Below are 19,964 nucleotides of genomic sequence, written 5' to 3' on the forward strand. Positions count from 1 at the left end.
CCATTAAAGTCTGAATATTTTAAATATTTTTTTTAACTCCACTGAGAAACACGTCCCCAGTCAAGTTACTGCTGTGAACAGGGGCAGGGCCGCTAAGCTTGCTCGCCTGTCCTCAGCCAGATGAGGTGAAGGGCCAACTAATACCAGCTCTTTCCTCCGCGTGCAACAGGGTGGTGAGGTCGAGGCTGCACCGGACCTCGCGGCAGCACAGGGCCAAGGAGCCAGGGGCCTTTGGCTTTCAGAGAAGAGACAAGCCGGAGGCCCTGGAGAGAGTGCCCTCAGCTCCGGTACCAACACTCTACCCATATCGGTGGGAGCCCAGACAGTGAGGCGAGGGGCCCACACCGGGCAGGGAGGCAGGATCCAGAGAGGACACTACTTCATTCAGACCAACGGGGACCCAGGGCCCCGTGGGGGCTTTATTTTGACACCACTTTGTTTCAATACAAACAGTCCAGAAAGAAAGTCATGTCCCTCTGAGGGAGGGGTGGGGGAAGAGTGGTCTGTGTTGCTGGGGAGTCCAACCTACAACCCAAAGGTGGAGGTTGGGCCCAGACTGCCAGCATGGCAGGGGAAGATGGCACCAAGAATGACACAGTGCGTGGCCCAGCTGCCAGAGGGTGAGGCCTACAGCTCTGTAGGCCCTCGAGCTCTCGCTGGTGGGGTGCTGTCCAGGCCCCCCTGAGCCCAGGATGACGCAGAGGAAGAAAGTTGAGCCCCAGGAGCCTGCTTCTATCCCTCATGTCCTCTGCTTCCTTGGCCAGTATTACACTCACAGCATCGAGTCAGGACACGGCAGAGGAGATCCACCATGGCCACCGACGAGGGGAAGGAACAGAGAAAGTCTCAGGAGGGGACAGAGGGTCCTGTGGTCCACAGTAGATGGTATGGCAGGACTCTGAGACACCTAGGGGAAGCAATCCTCCAAGTGGGATTACTGAAAAAAGGGGTGGTGATACAGGGATCACTTGGGCCTCCAGTCTGATCCTAAATGAAACCTTTAGGTACCAGGTAAAGTTTCTAGCCCTTGGTAAGGCCCCGATGAAGATCCTTCCTCTCCCCTCCCCTCCCCTCCCCTGGTACCCAGAAGAGGCCCCTAGCAGCAGCAACAGCAGCAGCAAGTCCAGAGCCTCTCTCCCCTGGGGGACTGGTCTACAGTAGAACTCTTCCTAGGCCTCCCCCTGGTTCCAGAGGTGGGAGGCCCAAGCCCTCAGACTACCTGGAAGGATCCTAGAGCCAGCAAACACGCTTTACACTTTTCACTTTCCCTACTTGGGGAAGGACTAGACCTAGAATAAGCCATCCCAAGGGCACTCCCTCCCCTCACTCCCAGTGTGGCAGGACAAGTAAGCAGCAGCTTTAGGGGCAGAATTAGAAGGACAATAATCTAACACACAGAGGAGGGGGTGTGAGGGTAAGAGAACAAAGGGCTCAATCCACAGGCAGAGGACAAGGGCTGGTACTGACCATTTCCCTCACCCAAGATCCTCTAAGGCCACCCCACTCACACACCACACATAAAAGGTAACAAATCCTCCCTGGCTTCCACAAGGCAAGCATCCCTGGCCTGGGAATCATAGGCTCTGGCTGCTGTCACCACCATACACCTGAGCCACGGAGCTTGCATCAGTAGGAACCATAGCGATCCTAGGGGTGGGGAGAGAAAAAAATGAAGTCAGAGTCTCTAACCTGCAGCAGCTGCCCTGCGTGCACACTGCCTCTCCCCACACCCCCCACAGCAAGACGGGACCACAGGGGCTGGGCACCACCGCCAGGTGGGAGTACACAGGAGAGCTGGGGCAGGTGGCACTCGGGTCCACTCAAGGAGGAAGCACTACCAGATCTCACAGAAGCTGGGCAGGGAAGAGAAAACGTAGTACAGGTGACAACAACAGGGGAAAATCAGTGCAAACATGGCGTCATCTTAGAGAGAGGCCCAGCCCTGGTACAGAACTGAAAGGAAGGAATCTGCCCCTCTAAAAAAAGAAAATGCTCTGAGAGAAGCTACCCATGAGCAGTGTCTAAATGTGGTGAAGGAAACCTCCCGGCACTACTCGGTAGGCCCCTCTCCAAGTTAAGTAGCCCCAGCCTCACCTGCAATGAATTCATCACACCGTTGGCCAGCACAGCCATTTTCCCAGCCACAGACTTGACACCCTGCTTAAACTGGGCAATGTCAGCTGTAGGGAGCACATTCCCCAGAGATACACTTCCTGTAAAAGCAAGGGAAAAGATGACCCAGAGCCTGCCAGGGGCCTCCCGCTCTGCTCACAGGCACGGGGTGGTGCCCCCCACCCCACTGGGGCCCTACCTGCTCCATGAGCTCCATCCATGTCCCCAAAGAGGTCTGAAGAGCTGATGGCGCTGCTGCCTGAGAGCTGCTGTAGCCGAGACCTGGCTTCATACTGTGGTGAGGAAGAGGCAAGGCCTGAGGATGTTGGCCAATAACCCAAGGACTCACAGAGGCCAAGCCACCCTGGGGCCAAAGCCCAAAGTGGTGGCAGGGAGAAAACTTGCTCCCACCTGCTGCCTCCGGCCTGAGGGTAGACAATTCCACTTACCTCAGCATCTACCTCCCGCCCAAAGAACATGTCAGAGGAGATGGCTTTGGCTCCTGCAAATTTCTGACGTGCTTCACTGGACTCGAGGCCCGAGGTCCGGCTTTCCACTTCCCTCCGGTTTGTGGCTCTGAAGGGTAGACATGGGACATCTCTGACCCCTCCCATTACCATCAGGGGAAGCAGAGTACAGCAGCTAAAAAAAGCACCGGTGGCCCTCTGGAGATGGCAGTTTCCAGGCCCCATTCTGTCTGTGGCTCTGGGACCCAGGGACCCTCTTCCCGGTGAGAAGCCTCCAAAGGGATCCTATGAGGCCCCTCCTTTCTCCACACTGAGGCCAAGGTACAGAGAGCTGAGTTACCCACACCAGACAGGGCGGGAATAGGCTTCGGAGGAGCCTAGCCCCTGCCCCAAACCACTACAAGCTTCATCGAGGTCCAGGAGGCTACATAGTCATTATTGCTGCCCTACTCCTAGTCACAATTTGCCTAACATCAGGGTGACATATGTCTCAGTTTGCCTCGGTTTATACCTACTCTCTTGTCATAACTCGTAATAGCACACACTCCCCGACCCTTACTCTTAAAAGGATCAGTGCGTAAATGAAAAGGTACACGGCCGTGCTATCTAGCCCTAGTGGTGCACAGACACCAGGCCAGGTGTTTTTCAAGTGTCATTACATTTAATACTTCCAGCCACCCTGTGAAATAGTTACTTATGTCCCCAATTTCCAAATGGACGATTTACAGATAATTTATCACTAAACATTGCTCAGATTAAGATGGAATAGGTTTTTAAAAAATGAGTAAGATGGGGGCCAGAGACACATAACCCTTGGGAGGGAGGTCAGGACTGAAGCATAAAATCAGGGCCCTCCTGCCAGAGAAAGTATCCCAAGCAAAAGAAGCTGCCATAACCCCGTGATGACAAAGCACAGCTCAGATCAAAGCCTAATCCCAGCACTGTCTAACGGGGTGGCAGTTAATTATTCCCGCTGGCCATATATGGCCATTTACATTTATTAAAATTATACCAAATTACATTACAAATTCAGTTCCTCAGTTGTACTAACCACATTTTAAGGGCCACAAAGCTAGTGGCTACCATACTGAAGAGCACAGATACAGAAGATTTCTAGCATCACAGAAAGTTCTACTAGACAGTGCTGCCCTAGACCACTCTACCTTTCTGAAATAGGCCGGATGCTTGAGATGGTCACTTCTGGCTCCTTCTCCTCTACCCTGTCCATACCCCAGGCAGCATCTGTATCCCAGCGGGAACCAAAACTTTCCCCCAAGGAAAAGGGGTTGTCTTTGTACCTAGGAAGACAGTAGAGTGGCTCAGAGAAGCCTGATGAGGAACACGGTAACCAAGTCTACCCCCAACCATAGCCTTACTTTGGGGGTCCAGAGGCGAAAGTACCAACATCATCAAATAAGTCCAGCTGCGAGCGAGAGGATTTTGCACTCACTGGGGTTTCCTGCTCGATCACCTGCATCTCAGACAGCACCGAGTGGGAGACAGAGCTGTACAGAAAAGGAGAGCCAGGCGTAAGCCCAATGGTGAGCATTAGCATCACCGCACAAAATATGATGCCCAGCTGCAACCTTGAACTCCTGGGCTTAAGCAATGCTCCTGCCTTAGCCTCCCAAATAGCTCGGACTATAGACAGTTGCCACCATGCCCAGCTAATTTCTCCATTTTTTTGTAGAGACAGGGTCTCGCTCTTGCTCAGCCTGGTCTTAAACTCCTGGCCTCAAGTGAGCCTCCCACCTCGGCCTCCCAAGGTGCTAGGATTACAGGCATGAGCCACCACACCCAGCCAAGATATTCAATTTTTTTAAGAGATCAAAAATTTAGGCCGGGTGCGGTGGCTCACGCCTGTAATCCTAGCACTCTGGGAGGCCGAGGCGGGCGGATTGAGTTCAGGAGTTCGAGCCCAGCCTGAGCAAGAGTGAGACCCCGTCTCTACTAAAAATATAAAGAAATTATATAGACAGCTAAAAACACATGTAGAAAAAATTAGTTGGGCATGATGGTGCATGCCTGTAGTCCCAGCTACTCGGGAGGCTGAGGCAGAAGGATTGCTTGAGCCCAGGAGTTTTGAGGTTGCTGTGAGCTAGGCTGACGCCACGGCACTCTAGCCCGGGCAACAGAGTGAGACTCTGTCTCAAAACAAAAAAAAAAAAAAAAAAAAAAAGAAGGTCTATTACTGGCTAGGCACAGTGGTTCATGCCTATAATCCCAGCTACTCAGGAAGCTGAGGCAGGAGGACTGCTTAAGCCCAGGAGTTTGAGACTACAGTGAGCTATGATTACACCACTGCACTCCAGCCTGGGTGACAGAGCAAGAAAATCTGTTACTGATATCTAATACTCTTGTTAACTCATAGTGTTAGTTCAAACAAAATGCATGAGAGAGCTTGTTTGCAGCCCTTGTTTTTGTTGTTTAAGAAAACCACAGCAACATAAACCCAGTGGTTCTGAAGTAAGGATTCTGCCCAACTCAGGGCATTTGAAATGGGGGTGGGAGGCATTTTGGGGTATTATAGTATTTGGTAGCATAACTAACATTTAATGGACAGGGATCAGGGATGCCAAAAACCCTGCAATTCTCAGGGAGGTCTCGAAAAGTAAAGAACTGTCCCACCACTAAAAGTGCCATTAAGAAACACCACGTTTATCTCAGATATACTGAAATAGCACCTGATCCTATGTTTCATTCATTCAACAAATACTTACCACACACATACCTACTATGGGCCAAGCACTGTACTAGGTGCTTTAAGACAATAAGCAAAGTGATCTATTCAGCCCTGAAGAAAGACTAAGCCTAGAATCCCAAACTGCTGGGAAGGCGCCGAAATGTTTCTCAGAAACAATGGCATTTCCCACCACACCCGGAGCTGAGCCTCACCTTCGCGATACCAAGCCCATGCCCAACCTCTCTGCCTGCTCTCGCTTCTTCCCTTCCAGATTCTGCAGCTTCTTCTCCTCTTTCTTACGATCAATCTGGAGCTCCTGGTAGGCCAGACGCATGGAGGCAACCCTTGGAGGGAACAAATGTGTCAGAGGCTAGCATCTGTTCTGACCTGCCCACCCACCAACCCCCATACACGCCAGAGGCCCCTACAGCAAACACTTACATGGACTCTTCAGCCTGCTTCTTGGCATCAGCTGCCTGCTGCTCACGGAGCTTCTCTGCCACCTGGGCCTGCCGCTCAATCTCGCTAAAGCTCTGGCTGCTTACCTTCTGAGCCCCTAGGCCCTTCTTGGCACCCAGCTGGGAAGAGAATCATGTGATATGAGGCCTTGCCAACCACAATCTCCTCTGATCCCTCCCAGGCCTGGACACTCTAGCCACACTCAGAAGGAAGGGGGTCCTTCCTAACGTTTAGGGTAAAAAAAATAGGAGCCCAGCCAGCATGGCCAAAAGAGAACAGTGGGTCTGGCCTGCTGGAGCCGGACATACGTGACTCATACAATCCCAGCCTCAGGGTGTGAGGACAGCAGTTAATGCCTGCTGTGGCCTGGCATGTGCCAAGCACTCTGCTGAGCACTAGATGAGCTCCATTTCACTGACTCCTCCCAAGAACCCCTTGAAAATAGCCATCCTGAAATCCCTTTCGTAGATAAGGTTCAGAGACATGAAGTACCTTTGCCAGAGTCATACAGCCAGTAAGTGGCAAGGTCAAGGGGTAAACCCAGGCAGCCCGACTCCAGCTCCTAACACCTCTCCCATACTGCCTCTCCCCACCTACCCCTTTCTTAGCTGCTGCTGGCTTCTTCTTGCCAATGATGGAGCTTTTCAGTTCTGCGTGAGAAAGAGGGTTGGCATAAGCTGAGACAAAGGAAGGTCAGAGCCAGCAACTCAGTCACACCATGCAGCTTCATGGCAAAAGCTTCTAAAAAGAAACAGCTTCAGGCGGGGAAAGGCAAAGTTGCCACCACCAGTTCCAACGAATGGCATCCAAGTCAAAGACAGACAAGGTTAGGGGAGGTTACTGACTTCCAGCAGAGTGAGACAGGAACTAGACCTGGAGCACAGGTCAAAGTCAGACAGTCAAAGTCCCTGAACCAAAACGAACACTGCAAGGCAGGGGCAAATGCCAAAAACTAGCCTCAGCTCCTAGAGCAGAGAGCTGGCGTGCAAGGGGCCAGGCTCCCTAGGCAGCTCTTGGTTACCTCTGGCAGGAAGGGCCCCTTTAGCCGACAGATACATGGACTCTGGAGGAGAAACAGACTTGTGGCTAACAAAGGGCCCACCCAGAGCCTCCACAAAGCTTCCATGCCCAGGGGCCTTTATAGAGCCCTGCTTCAGACCAAGCTATGCCAGCCTTCTCATGGGATCCGTTTGCCAGTCATTCTGCTGGCTTCCTGCCCCAACCTCAAGAGTCAACAGAACCGAGGTTAGCAAATGGATTGTTCACCCTGAACCAAGCCTGAAGGACACTAAGGAAAGAGTAGGAAGAGTTAAAGGACAGGCTGGGAACTGGCTGAGAAAAGATAATGTCATCTCCAGCCATCACCAGTTCAGAGTTGTCCCTCCACCCCATGAAATGAACCAGGCATGCCAGCCCTGCCTCAGCCCCCAGGGATAGGTGTCCAGTCTCATACTGGCCTCCCCACACTGTGGCTAGACCCAGCCCCACACTCGGAGGCAGACCCTAGGCCTTATATACCAACCCATCATGGTTCATCAATCAATTCAAAGGGCCTGGCTCTAAAATCAATGTCGCAGCCATGATTTCAATCACAGTCCCCACCCCAGAGGTCAGATGTTCAGTCTCCTATGGCCTCAGTCCACATGACCAGGCAGCAGATCTGAAAAGAACACTTGAGATCCACCCTTTCCCAGCCACCCCACACCCACCAGCTGGCATACTGACCCAGAGCGGCTTTGGGTGAGGTGCCAAGCAGGTCTGTGTTCGGCCCGTGCTCTGGCTCTGTGGATGCAATGGTAAGAGTTAGGTGTAAGGCTCCCAGCTTCCTGAAACCTCCCATTAAGAAAAGAGTCACTGGCTTTCCTCAGCTTGCCGCCAGAAGAAAAAAGAGACTGAAATGAATCCCAATCCATCCGAAGACATAGGAAGACTCCCGCTCCCATTCCCTTGGCCAGGTGTCCCCTTCCCAGCCCCAAGTCCTTTCCTAGAATCAGAGCACCTGGTTGGAATCTGGGCTGAACTCACGTGCCAGGCCACTGCTCTCTGCAGATGGGGCTGGCTGCTGCGTCCCTGAAGGCTCAGTGGCTGACGCATCCCAGGCAGGAGGCTGAAAAGGAGGCCAGACCACAGAAGCCTTGGTGAGCCACTCTTGCTGGCAAGGAGCACCAAGAAACTACAAGTACCCTGTGGTCCTACTCCAAGCCCACAAGGAAAGGAGACTGGAGGTTAGCAAGTAAAATTATAACTGCTGTTCACTAAGGATGAAAGAAAGAAGAAAGAAGCAGAACCTCCCTCCACTATTTACTTAGAGCCAGAGCCCATTTTTCTGATTTAAAAACAACTAACAGCTATTGGTCACTTACCATGTACCAGGCACAAGTTTAAGGGCTCCTTATACACAAACACATTTAATTATCACAACAAGCCCTATAAGGTCTCAGACACATCTCCTTTTTAGAAGCTGAGGTTTTGACAGGTTAAGTGACGCAGCCACCATCACAAAAATGCTACACAGAGAAGCAGGGATTCAAAGTCAGAGAGCCAACTCCAGCACCTACTGCCAGTAGAGGGGAAACTCTCCTCACAGGGGTGGGACTCGGGGGAAGGAATGCTTTCATTGTTTCCAAGCACAGTGCCTTTCTTACAGGGGAAGAATCCTGGAAAAGTTTTTTGGGGCCCATGATACCTCCTGAGCTTTCAAGAAACTTCCCCTCCTCCCCACCATCCCAGCTTTAAAAAGGTCTGTTTCTAAGGAGGGTCACATTGTACCCCCATTCATAAGAGAAGGAACCACCCGGGGCCTATCCAGCAAGCAGCAGTCACCAACTCAGTGGGCCCCAGACATTCTCTGTCCAAGATACCACACCAAGGCAAATGGAATCTATGTTGGTAACCACAGAAGACCTTGGCCTTGATAAATAAACCACTTGTCAAGAACAACAAAGGGAAACATTCCTTGTGGGCACTCACTTGAGTATGTTCTGTGAAGAAATCAGAGTCCTTCTTCTCCGGGGAGTCACTAGGAGCGCTATTCATATTGTCTATCCAAAGCTGGAAGGGAGAAGGCACCCCTGAAACACAGAGCTCTGAACACTCCCGCCCACCCCACCGCCCCAGCCCCAGGAACGGGCACTTACATCAGTGCCATGCCTAGCCAGGGCTGCGCTCCCCAGCTGCCGGATCTTCTCCCGGTACATCTGGGCGGCTCGGCTGTTATATTTGGTGTTGGCATCGTTGGCCATGCATCCATGTTGGCGGAAAAAAGCAGTCTGGAGATCAAAGAAGAGAGAACGTGCTACGGGTGATTCTCGCCAGAGCAAAAATGTGCTAGTTGTAGGAGGTACTTCCTTTTTTTTTTTTTTTTTAGACAGAGTCTCACTTTGTTGCCCAGGCTAGAGTGAGTGCCGTGGCGTCGGCCTAGCTCACAGCAACCTCAAACTCCTGAGCTCAAGGGATCCTCCTGTCTCAGCCTCCCGAGTAGTTGGGACTACAGGCATGCACCACCATGCCCGGCTTATTTTTTCTATATATATTTTTAGCTGTCCATATAATTTCTTTCTATTTTTAGTAGAGATGGGGTCTCGCTCTTGCTCAGGCTGGTCTCAAACTCCTGAGCTCAAATGATCCGCCCACCTCGGCCTCCCAGAGTGCTAGAATTACAGGCGTGAGCCACCGCACCCAGCCGGAGGTACTTCCTTGTAACAGCCCAGTTATTACTTACACGGGATGATATACTCTACTGACACCAGCAGTTTTTCACAGAGGTAAAGTTCCTCAGAAATTCCAGCAAAAAATACCTCGCAACCTCCCATCCTGAGATGACTGCCTGAAGCCCAGTCCTCGCTCCACCCTGCCTAAGGACAACACGCCATACTTGCTCTCTCCATCCTTTATCCAGGCAGGCCCACAACACTCAATGTCTGTGGAGGCCCCAACTCCCTTGGCTTTTCCCCAAGAACATCCGTCCAGTTTAATTTGAATTTGAAGCCTCTTTGAGAGGAGCTATGACAATTTCCAAGCTTAGAAAATAGCGTATGGTGGTGTTACAGACCAGAGAACCCTCTGAACAGAGACCCGAGTTGGCCTCTGAGGAGGTCATGCAAAGGTAGTACCCAGGCAGAAGGAAGAGGGGTGGGGGAAGGTAGAAGGAGCTTTACCGCATTGGCATTCCCGCCGACCTGCATACACCTCAGCTGGAACCAGTTCCAGTTGGAATCCAACTCTGTGGACCTGTGTAAAAGGGCTGTGTGTCACCCACCAGCAGGCTTCCCTGACAGACCCACACCAGTCATTTGGCCTTGGGCTGCTGTGGGCTCCCAGGAAACATTTGCCAGTCACCACCCCATTTCCTCCACACTACTGTGTGAAAGCTGTGCTCTTCATTTATCTCTTCCAAAGGTACTAATTATTTCCCCAGATCCAAAAGGAGGTCGCATTCTCTGGCAAGCTTGGATTTGGCTTTCCCCTTAAGGATGTTCACAGTCTCACTAGAGACAGAGTCGGCCAATAATATATCAGCAACAACAAGGTCAATGCAGCTAACTTTGCCCCCAAATTAACGCTCAGAGTCTCAAGTTTCACTGTCAGGGAAGAAGGGAGTTTTGACCCAGACGCGGACGGGCGCCTATGTGGCAAGAGGCCCACACCGGCAGTTCCCTCCGGTAGGAGGCTATTGGACTCCCGGCCCGGAGGTTTCGGAACACCGAATTCAGAGCGGTCCAAGTCCCGGCAGCCGCTCGCCTTTGCTGCCCACACAGCCCTGGCTGGCCAAGTGGAAACACAGCAACCTCGCGGAGACCCCACCTGATGAAGCTGAGATGGACGCCCAGGGAGCGGTGCACCCCAGAGCAGTCAATGCACAAGAAAACACCATACGTGATGCTGGCCCAACTCGGATTCTTGGCGCCGCAGTCGAAACAGGCCTGGGTGAAGGAGGCGACGAGCGAATGGTCACGGGCCCTGAATAGAGGCCGGGCGCTGACACCCCGGGGAAACGGCCCGCCTCCGCCCTTCTCCCTCCCTTAGGCCCCGGGGGAGCGAGAGATTCCATCTCGGCCGGCGCCAGGGTCCGCGCACCCCCTGCTCATGTACCTTGTTGGTTGGAATTGCGCGAAGCCTCTTAAAAACAGTCTGGATTTCGGTTTTGCTCGGTTTCGCCGCCATTTTCTCTCCTTCCCAGACACAACTGCGACCGACGGGTCCTGCCGTGGGCCAATCCACGGCTGGGAGGGCGGGCTAACCCGGCCGGCCTCGGCAGGGTCCCGGCCTGCTGAGGGGTGGGGTGTTTGGGCCTGACCTGGACCAATGGGCAGCCGGCGGAACCGGAGCGGCGACGTCAGCTGCAAAGCAGCCGCGAGAATAAACGCCGCGCCGAGCCGGGCCAATCCGGAGCGGGGGCGGAGCGACGGCTCGCGGGCCGGCCCAAACCTCCTCGAGAGCGAGCGCTGCCCTGATGCCCGGTACGCCCAGAAAGTGGGGCCGCCTCCCACGCGGCGCGGGCTGCCAGGTACCCTAGCTCCCCCCGGCCAGTTACCAATCGATGAGTAATGATTAACAGTCGGTCCGAGCACTCCTTGTCCCACCGGCCTCCCGTCCAGCCCACAACCCGCCATCAGCCACGAGCCATCGTGCTCGGCTCCCACCAAGCCTGATCGCGAGTCCCTTCCACCTCACGTTAGGGTCCCAAAGTTCCAGAGCAGGTACCAAGCTGGCAAACCCTTGCCCCAACCCCGGCCCTACAACACCCGCTAGGCCTCTGTCCAGATGCCCTCTGGAGGACTGGCAAGGATGGAGTATCAAAAAGATGCACGCAAGCCCAACAGTGTGTTTGTTTTGTCAAGTTTAATACACACTAGAACAAGCCACAAAAGAGGGTGCTTCTAGCCCAGAACTACACTCACCCCAAGCCCACCCCAGGACCCCAAAACAGAAGCCAGGAACTGAATCCACAGCTCCTGGGAGACCCAAGTGCTCCTGGGGAGGCCCAGGCAACCCTGAACCCTCCTGTCACCTCCGACCTCCATCTTGCCCTCAGCCTAGACTCAGTCGGCCCTTCCCTACCAGTGGCTTCCTAGACACAGGCCCCTCCCCTCCCTAGGTCCCAGGACTTCCACCCTCCTCAGGGGACAGACGGGCTGCAGGGGCACGGTGGTTCAGGGCCCTCGGGTCCGGCTGTCCAGGAGAAGCTGGGCTCTGACCCAAGGCGGAGAAACGTTGTGGAAGGGCAGTCAGGCCACTCAGGCACCCACACACTCCACGTAATTGGCAGGGTACAGGCCAATGCGGCCACTCTGCAACTGGCCCTGGCACCAGCCCTGCTCATCCTCCTCGCTCATCTTCAGCAGCTCCTCCCCTGGGGGAAAGGGGACTGGTCACTGCCAACTGCCCTGGCCCAGCCCCCTTTCCTGCAACTGGGTCAAGGACTGAGGGGGATGGCATAGTCCAAGAGCCCAGCTAGGAGAAGAGACATGGCTCAGGCAGAGGGAGGTTGAAGTCAGCAAGCTGCCCCACCCGAGACCCCGAACACAGCAACCAGGCCCCAGCCAGCTGGACCCAGAGCAGGCTGAACGGCCAGAGAACTGGCCCTTGGCAAGAGGGTATCTGGCTTCCTTTTTCCACACCCCCTGCTCAGTCACATAAGGAAGGCAGAGACTGAAGCCTGGAAAGGAGCAGGAAGGGGCCCCAGGGTACCTGCTCGGAAGCTCAGCTCATCAGCTTCCTGACCAGCGTAGTCATAGAGCGCCCGGACCCGGACCCCAGTGGCCGCTTTTCGGGGACTCTCCTCATCTGACCACTCCTCATCTTGCCCCCTGCTGTAGAGGGGAGGCAGAAGGGAGCAACTTAGGGCACAAGGAACATCTTGGACTAGAGGTCTTGCCCAGGACTGAGGGCAAAGGGCTCACCCACCCCCACTCCCCAGAGGAACCCTGGGAGAGGCAGGTGGGGAGGAGCTGAAAGAATCTCGTCCCACCTCTGCCACTCACAGCTGTGAGCTCAGGTGCAATTCCTGCCCCACAGAGTTGATATGAGGCGGAAGTGGAGGGAATGTGGGAAATGCCTGGCCAATCTAAACCAGTATGAAAACTGGTATCATTACAACCCTCAGGTCTCTGGCACCAATTCTTCAACCCACTTCAGGTGTGAAGGGAATGAAACAAGAGAAAGGGAAGGAGGGCAGGGCTGTTTCTTTTTCACAGGAGGCTCCTGGCTCTCACCCTGAGGACCCCGGGGACTGGGGTGGGAGTGCAGTGCCATCTCTTGTGGGCACAATGCTGGTCAGAGTAACCTCATCAGGGCTCCGGCCACCCTTCTCTTTCCGGCTGATTGTCCTGTGTGTGTCCAAGGACCACTCCTGTGGGGACAGTGCTTAGAGTCAGGCTGGGCTGCAGCTGTGGTGGCAGCCAGGGCCATCCATACCACCTTCACTGACTTCATCCCAAGCCCTGAACTCCCTCCAGAGGCTGAGGCTGAGCACAAAAGGAGCACGACCCACCTCCCAGCCCCACCCAGCCTGGAACACGTGCCTCAAACTGTGGCCAGTTCATGGCCATGCCTGGCCCATGAGTGCTGCGCCACCAGCGCAGATCCTCTTCGTCACTGGCTGCCTCGATGCTCTGGTGCAGGTCTCGGTGGAGTTCATGGAACCTGTGGCCCGAAGCACAGCCTCAGACTGAGAAGTCCTGGGCCCCTATACCGGGCAATCCCATCCGGCCCAGCCAGAGCCCAGGGGAGAGGGAGGGGAGCCAGCTTTACCCCAGATCTCCACGCCCACCCCGCGGGCCATACTTCTCACTGCTGGAGAGGTCAAGGTGCTGGTGTAAGGTGAGCAGCATATCCTTGAAGAAAAGCAGCCGCTGGCGCTCAGCGGCCTGGCAGGTCTCGAAGGCCTGCTCCATGTCCTCCATGTAGCGTGGGGTGTAGCGATGTAGCTCTGCCAGTGTCTGCTCATACTGGGTTTTCGTCTGGATGGGAGGGGATGGGGTCTGGTGAGAACAAGAGCTTTATCCACAGGACTCCACCAGTATTTACCAGGCACTGCCACGATCTAAACCCTGGGCTAGCCACCAAGGGCCATCAGTCCTGAGACCCAGCTCCTGCCCTCAAGGACCCCAACAGCCTAACAAGGGAAGTGACATTCTGGCACAGCAAATGTCAGAGTCTGGTGGAGAGTGAGATGAAGTCAACCTATGGGAAAGGGTGGGAGAAATCAGAAAAGGCTTCCTGGAGGAGGTGGCACCTGAGCAGCACCTCAGAGGATGGGGAGGATTTGCACGAGCGGAGCTGGAGGAAAGGGCACTCGGGCGAGCAGGCAATGTGGTACATTGTGCAAGAAACGGAGCCGGGGGTTCTCAACTGCTAAAGTCATCCCAGTGCCTGAAATTCCAACATTTCCTTCCCTTGGTAAAGCATCACCTTTTCTCAGGTTCCTCCTTTAAGTGACGATCTGGAGAGAGGGTGGCAGGTGAGGATTAGGGCAGTAAGAGTGCTGCGGACCAGAGAAGGCATTCAGGGAGCAAGATGCATTCGGGAAGCCTTGCCTGGGGCCGGCGGGGCTGGGACCTGCGGCCTGTACCTTCTCGGCCTCCTTGGCACAGCGTTCCACCCGCTCCTGCAGCTTGCGCAGCTGCTCCTGGGAGATGGCGCTGTCTGCCTTCGCGTGGCTCTCCCGAGTCTGGGCCGTTTTCTCGTCCTTCCGGGCTGCGTGGTAGCTCTTCTTGGAAGCCTCAACCTGGCATGCATGGGGACAACTCTAGGCCCTGGACACCAGGCCTTGGTCCCCTCAAGCCCCGGGCAGGCCTGGAAGGGGCCTGCCTCTGCCGCCCATCCACCCAGGCTCACCTCCTTCAGCCTCTTCAGCCAGGGCTTCTGGGCCTTGCGGAAGCCGTCCTCGGCAGCCCGGCTCTCACGGAAGCCACCCAGCACGGGCCGGTGGAAGGCCCCCCGCTGCCAGGCACGCACCCGCTCGCTGTCCTGCCCCTGCAGCTTCTCCCGCACCTCCAAGTGCAGTGCACTCAGCCGCTCCGCCGCCGTAAAGAAGGCGTGCCAGGCCTTCTCCAGTGTGCCGTACTGGGGGCCTGCAGGGAAGTGAGGGGCTTGGGTCAGGCCTGGGCACCACCCAAATCAAGCCTGTCCCCTGTCATTGGGTGCTGCCCTGGGTGCCAGGCACAGAGGCAGGGGGGGCGGTGCACAGATGAATGACAATGCTGTCAGCTGGGGCTTACTGAATGCCTACTCTGTGCCTTGACATAGCTGAGTCCTTGCCTCAACCACCACCGTGGTTGTCAACATTCAACAGGCAAAAAAACTGAGGCCCAGAAAAGTGACATTAACTTGCCCAAAGCATTATAGCTACAGGTGGAGCTGAGATTCAAATGCAAATCTGTTGCATATCTGCTATCATCTATTGCCTCAAGGGGAGAACCAGTGTCTGCCCTCCAGGAAGACAGCTTGTGGGGTGGAAAGATCCCACACTCCCAGTCAGAAGGCCTGGGCTCAAGCTTCAGCTCTTCCTGGCTGTGTGACTTCAGGCAAGTCCCCGAGCCTCTGAACTTCAAGTTCTCCTCTAGGAAATGGGTAGAACAGGACCATCTCCATCACAGGGTTGTTAAAAATATCAAAGTGACTCATGAATGTACTTTGCAAACTCTAACACCACAACTCCGAGGATAACCAGGAGGATCGTCCCTCTTTAAGGAGGTGAAACCCTGAAACTTTCCACAAGATGTACAAAAAGAAGCTGCCCCGATGGTCCCACCCTTGGCAGCACTCTGCTCCCTGCCAGGCCCGAGCGCTGCCTCACCCTTCTCCACGGTGCCCCTCCACTTGCGGGCCCAGTCGGCCAGCTGCTGGGCATAGGCCTTCTCGATGCGGGCACGCTCCTGGAAGCAGCTGACCAGGTCCCCGCACAGCCGGTGCCCGTCCTCCACCCGCTGCACCGTCCGCCTGTAGTTGCCAGCCTGGGGCGTACAAGAGAAGACCAGTGTCACCAGGGAGCAGCCCCCTATCGGGCTGGGGCCACCAGCTAGGCTCCTCCCCTGCACAGGTAGCTGAGCCCAGAGAGGGCTGGGCATTTTAGTGCCACTCCCAAACCCAGGACCCCGCTGCTTACCTCCCAGAAACTGCCCCCTAAGGCTTCCCCTCCGGCGTCATCTTCTGGAGCCATGGTGTCCCCGCAGCACGGAATGGTGGCAGATTTGGGGCTGTGGAAGGCAGAGGGGTAAGCAGGAAAGCTGGACATACACTTTTGGGGATAGGAAATGACCTTCTCCTATCTCTGGGCCATGCCCACCTGCCATGGCCACCACCCGGGGAACCGTCAGAGCTAGGACCTAGCAGGCAGGGGGCTGAAGTCCCCAGGAGGGGCCAGGCTAGGGGCAAGGAAGGCACTTTCAAAGCTCCTCCTCTCGCCCAGGGTCTGCCCTTCTTCCCCATCCCCCACCTACCTGGAGCCTAGAGATCACTACCGGGAGCCGGGTGTCCAACTCTCAAAGCTGCCACTGTGCCTCTGCCTTGAAGTTAAGAAGAGCAAAGCAGAGGGTGAGGGTGGGGACCTAGAGCGTCCAGGGCGGTGCCCAGCGGCTCCCCCGATATAGCAACTGCTGTCAGAAGCGCCAGATTCCAGGCAGGAGAATGCCAGGCGGGTCACACGATCCAGCCGGGGATTAAATGGCAGGCAGGGGTGGGTGGTGGGCAGAGAGCCCCACTCCTCCAACTGCAGATGAGAGAGGCAGCCTGCCCAAGCCAGGGCCCCCAATGCTTTCCTTGAACGACAAGGCGACCCTGTTACCACAGCAGGCCTAGTGGGAGAGCGCCCAGCCACATGCCAGTAGCTCCCTGTGCTGGGAAGAGCAGAAAGGGAGCCAGGAGGCCGAGTCCCATCTTGGCCAGGAAGTTTGAACAAGGGCATATTACTGTCCCCTCCTAAGGAGGCCTCAGCTCCCTCTAAGATGGAAACTCCCTCACCTGTTGGCTTCCATGGCAGGCTGGTGTAAGACTCAACCCAGGCATCGAGTGAGATACACGAGGGGCCCAGCAGTCACCAGAACACACTCGCCCCCTTCCACAACACCCACCAGCGTCCCACAGGGTGATAACAAGCAACCGAGTCCTGCCCTCAAAAAACCCAGAGCACGGGGCAGCCTGGGGGAGGCAGACAGGTGGTCAGCCAGGTATAAGAGTGTTCTACAGAATCGCAGAGGCCAAGGCGAATTTCAACCCCAGAGCCACCACCTCAGGGACTAGAGGACACAGTGGCAAGTGGCTGCTCCCACTGCCTCTAGGCAGGGTCTCAGCTGTCCTCAGCACGGACTGACTCACAGCCCCTAGAAGGAAATCGCTTCCTCTTCTGTGCAGGCCCAAAGGACACAGCCAGGCGCAGGAGGACAGAGTGTGCCTGTTGCCCCCAAAGCAGGGCTCTGTCATGGCGTTTCCTCCAAACTGAGAAACCCCTGCTCCTCCTCCAAACCTCAAACTGGGGCATCTTCTCCACAGTCACCTCCCCTGTCCTTCTGTTCTTGCTCCCACAGCCCCTTGGGACCCCTCGGTTGGGGTATGTATCCCACTGGGTTGTGACTGACAGGACAGCATCTGTCCCCAGTCATTGACAGAGACTTCTGGGATTCTGATTTGTGTTTCCCCAGGCACGGGAATCAGCAATAATTAGCTAAAGAAGAAAACAAATGACATCCACCTGAAGACCAGAAAACCTGCCAGCTCCAGCAGCTGTGGGAACTCGGCCTGAGTGGGCTTCCCTCTCTGCTAACGGGGGGGGGGGGGGGGGGGGGGGGGGGGGCTCAGGCCTCCCTGGAGACCCATGGAGGATGCGGAGCGGCAGCCCCACCAGGCACCCCAAGCTGTTCACCTCGCTTCCTCTTCAGCTGGTCAGACTGCCCAGAGAGGACTTGCCAAGCCGACGGGGAGAAAGTGCTGCAGCCATAAATCACAGGGCCTCTGGAGCTGTCCCAGCCAAGCCTCAGGGGCCTGGGGCCCCCTGCCTGCTCCGGCCTCCCTGCTCCCTGCTCCCTGCTCCCCAGAGAGCTGCCCCCCACCCGTTCCCTCTCTCTGGCCCTAGAACAGAGCGAGCTGTGTGTGCAAGGCTGGCATGGCTCCCTCCGGCCTCCCAGAGCAAACACCAGCCCGAGCCCCAGGCGCAGCCAGGCCCCACAGCCCCAGCCTGACCTAGCTGTGGTGGGGAGGGCCTTGCACCGCAGCCCCCATAAAGGAGGTTGGCACCTTGTGCCTCCTGACCTCAGCAGAGACCCAGATCAGTCCCCAGAAGACACTCCACCGCAGGCAAGAGCTCAGAAAGCAGGTAACGCAATCTTCCCAGCCCAGGGAGCCAGCACCTACTGGGCTGAGAAGTCTTCTGGGGCTTGGCAGGGTCTCCTCACCGCAGCCCAGGCCAAAGTAGGGAGTTCCAGGTTCAGGGAGGCCAGAAATGACCCCCACCCCCTCCCAGAAGCTGGGAGCATGCCCCTGGGAGAGAGCACAGCCATCCTGCCCTGCCCATCCTTGTGTCCTGAGTCACAGGCTGCGCCCAAGGGCTGCTTCTCCCAGCAACCCCGCCCCCGTTAGGGTACAGGAGGGGCGGTTGGCTGGTCCAGAGAGGGGCACTAGGTGGAGGGGCTGGAACCAGTAGCCAGAGCCAGCCAGGAGGTCAGGAGGCTGGGGGAGGGGGTGGCGCAGGCAAGGGGGAGGAGGCAGGGCCAGGGAGGGGCATAACAAAGGGGCACTCTTTGGAAACCCGACCTGCCGGCTGGGGTGTCCGCTCCCTCATGACGCATTCCAAACCCGAGCCTCCACACCAAATCTCGGAGCCCAGGGGCGGCGCGTCTCTGGCCTCAACCCTTATGGACAGAGCCCCTCGACAGGCCCCCCTTGCCCGCCCGGCGCTGCACAACTCGGGGCCCGGGGAACCCACGCGGAGCGGCAGAGCCAGGCCTAGCCATGGAGGCTCTAGGACTTCTTGGCCAAACTTGCTGAACTTGGTCTTGGCGGGGGTGGGGCCTGCCGGTCACCGCCAAGGGGAGGGGGCGCCCCCTGCCTGGGCCGGCCTCGCCGTGGACTCCTTATGGTGGCTTGAGGCAGCGGACCCAAGAATTGGGGCTCTTTGCAAAGGGCAAGGGGTCGCAGGGGAGCGTGGCCCCTTCTGGGGCCCCAGAGCAGGCGCGTGGAGGGAGGATTGGGGCCCTCGAGGGGACCGAGGAGATGGTTTGGCCCCAAAGCCCCGACGTCCCCCTCCCCCCGGCCGGCCTGAAGAATTGTGGAGTTAGCGGCACGGCAGATGAGACACCCCTCGGCTCCGTGGCAGCCCTTCCCGTTGTCGCTCAGAGCGGGGTGGCCGGGGGCTCCCGGCGCGGGAGGCGGTTCCATTGCAAACTTCAGGAGCCGCAGCAGGAGAGGGCGGACTCGAGCCACGGCTCCCGCCGCCGCGTCCCCGCGCGTCCCCTCCGGGGCACTCACCGCGTCCTCCCTGGGCCCCTTGGCGGGTGGGGGTCCGGCCACGCTCCGGCCCGAGTCCTGCCGCTCCCGGGCCGGGCCGCCGCCTCCCGGAGCGCGCCGGGCCCTCCCCCGGGAAGCCCGGCCCCCGGCCCCGCCCTCTCCTCGCTGCGGTGGCCCCAACCCCACCAGCCCGCCGAGGGGCTGCGGGGGCTTCAGGCATCGCGGCCACCCGCGGCTCGAGGGGCGCGGTCTGTGGAGTCTCTGCTCCCGGGAGCCGAGCGCCTGGGCCGGCTCCCCAGGGTGGCGCCGCGGGGCTGCAGAGAGTCAGATTTCGGCTTTGCCCCTCCGGGACCTTTGTAGAGCCTGGGAGACCGGTGGGAGCGAGAAGGGACCCGGCCTGCATGTACAGCCTTTGGAGGGGGGTCTGGGAGCCACACTACCTTATATTTTTTCACTGAGCACAGCTTTCTTAGACGTTCACTCGGGAGAGGCTCACAACCACCCCTTTGCAAGCATTATGTTTCCCATTGTGCAGATGCAGAAACTGAGGCTTGGAGACCTTCAGCAGCTTGTCTAAAATCTAGTCGGGCAGGGCCAGGACTCCAAAGCTGTGCCTTATTCTTCCACAGCTCTGCCTGCTAATCTGGGGCGCCTTCAGAGGCCTGGGACAAACACGCGGTGGGGGTGGGACAAAAAGGCGTGAGCTCCTCCCCCTTCGTGTTCTTATTTCCAAATTTTGTACCACGATTCATGGTCAAATCCCTTCGCCCCTGCAGCCCCTTTATCAGTCTAGCAGATTTTTC

At 56.7% G+C, this 19,964-nt stretch overlaps 3 protein-coding genes across 12 annotated transcripts in view; 1 reads left to right on the plus strand and 2 right to left on the minus strand.

The window, feature by feature from the left end:
- The window catches only part of CSTPP1 (centriolar satellite-associated tubulin polyglutamylase complex regulator 1), a 170,646-nt gene extending 169,266 nt beyond the window's left edge, over positions 1-1,380 (plus strand). The window contains exon 9 of the mRNA XM_069471309.1: positions 170-1,380. Within this exon, the coding sequence (XP_069327410.1) occupies positions 170-329 (160 nt within the window). The 3' untranslated portion in view covers positions 330-1,380. The remainder of the gene's footprint in view (positions 1-169) is intronic.
- On the minus strand, positions 379-10,910 carry ARFGAP2 (ARF GTPase activating protein 2). 4 transcript variants are annotated; one of them, XM_069471304.1, is made up of 17 exons: positions 10,813-10,910; positions 10,525-10,643; positions 9,879-9,951; positions 8,859-8,990; positions 8,692-8,772; positions 7,747-7,828; positions 7,447-7,503; positions 6,743-6,784; positions 6,319-6,371; positions 5,704-5,840; positions 5,475-5,606; positions 3,956-4,084; positions 3,743-3,877; positions 2,562-2,688; positions 2,312-2,405; positions 2,095-2,213; positions 379-1,647 (listed from the first exon to the last, which is right to left on the minus strand). In XM_069471304.1, exons 1-17 carry the CDS (start codon positions 10,882-10,884, stop codon positions 1,627-1,629), a joined length of 1,605 nt encoding a protein of 534 aa, XP_069327405.1. In that variant the 5' UTR covers positions 10,885-10,910; the 3' UTR covers positions 379-1,626. The 4 variants fall into 4 exon arrangements, with proteins under 4 accessions (XP_069327405.1, XP_069327406.1, XP_069327407.1 ...); XM_069471307.1 differs by having other exon boundaries at positions 400-1,647; positions 10,525-10,680; positions 10,813-10,872; XM_069471305.1 differs by lacking the exon at positions 6,743-6,784.
- A 632-nt stretch (positions 10,911-11,542) lies between these two features.
- Positions 11,543-19,741, minus strand: PACSIN3 (protein kinase C and casein kinase substrate in neurons 3). Of its 7 annotated transcripts, none has more exons than XM_069471315.1 (11): positions 19,183-19,267; positions 16,164-16,225; positions 15,830-15,920; positions 15,521-15,677; positions 14,560-14,795; positions 14,294-14,449; positions 13,507-13,682; positions 13,245-13,365; positions 12,936-13,072; positions 12,412-12,533; positions 11,543-12,073 (listed from the first exon to the last, which is right to left on the minus strand). In XM_069471315.1, the coding sequence occupies exons 3-11, from the start codon at positions 15,881-15,883 to the stop codon at positions 11,958-11,960; spliced, it is 1,275 nt and encodes a 424-aa protein (XP_069327416.1). In that variant the 5' UTR covers positions 15,884-15,920; positions 16,164-16,225; positions 19,183-19,267; the 3' UTR covers positions 11,543-11,957. The 7 variants fall into 7 exon arrangements, with proteins under 7 accessions (XP_069327416.1, XP_069327411.1, XP_069327412.1 ...); XM_069471310.1 differs by having other exon boundaries at positions 16,164-16,229; XM_069471311.1 differs by lacking the exon at positions 19,183-19,267 and adding an exon at positions 18,469-18,677 and having other exon boundaries at positions 16,164-16,229.
- Between the last annotated feature and the right edge of the window lie 223 nt (positions 19,742-19,964).

The sequence above is a fragment of the Eulemur rufifrons genome, chromosome 6 (genome assembly GCF_041146395.1).
Source record: "Eulemur rufifrons isolate Redbay chromosome 6, OSU_ERuf_1, whole genome shotgun sequence".
In the NCBI taxonomy this organism is placed as follows: Eukaryota; Metazoa; Chordata; class Mammalia; order Primates; family Lemuridae; genus Eulemur; species Eulemur rufifrons.

Excerpts from the sequence above, each read along its gene's own strand:
- ARFGAP2 (XM_069471304.1), bottom strand. The coding sequence starts at position 10,884 with ATGGCGGCGAAACCGAGCAAAACCGAAATCCAGACTGTTTTTAAGAGG. Across the intron at positions 7,504-7,746 it reads AGAGAGCAGTGGCCTGGCAC|AGCCAGAGCACGGGCCGAAC; the intron begins GTGAGTTCAGCC and ends TTGCATCCACAG. Across the intron at positions 2,214-2,311 it reads GGATGGAGCTCATGGAGCAG|GAAGTGTATCTCTGGGGAAT; the intron begins GTAGGGCCCCAG and ends TTGCTTTTACAG.
- PACSIN3 (XM_069471315.1), bottom strand. The coding sequence starts at position 15,883 with ATGGCTCCAGAAGATGACGCCGGAGGGGAAGCCTTAGGGGGCAGTTTC. Across the intron at positions 14,450-14,559 it reads GGCTGAAGAGGCTGAAGGAG|GTTGAGGCTTCCAAGAAGAG; the intron begins GTGAGCCTGGGT and ends CATGCATGCCAG. Across the intron at positions 13,366-13,506 it reads GACCTCTCCAGCAGTGAGAA|GTTCCATGAACTCCACCGAG; the intron begins GTATGGCCCGCG and ends TTCGGGCCACAG.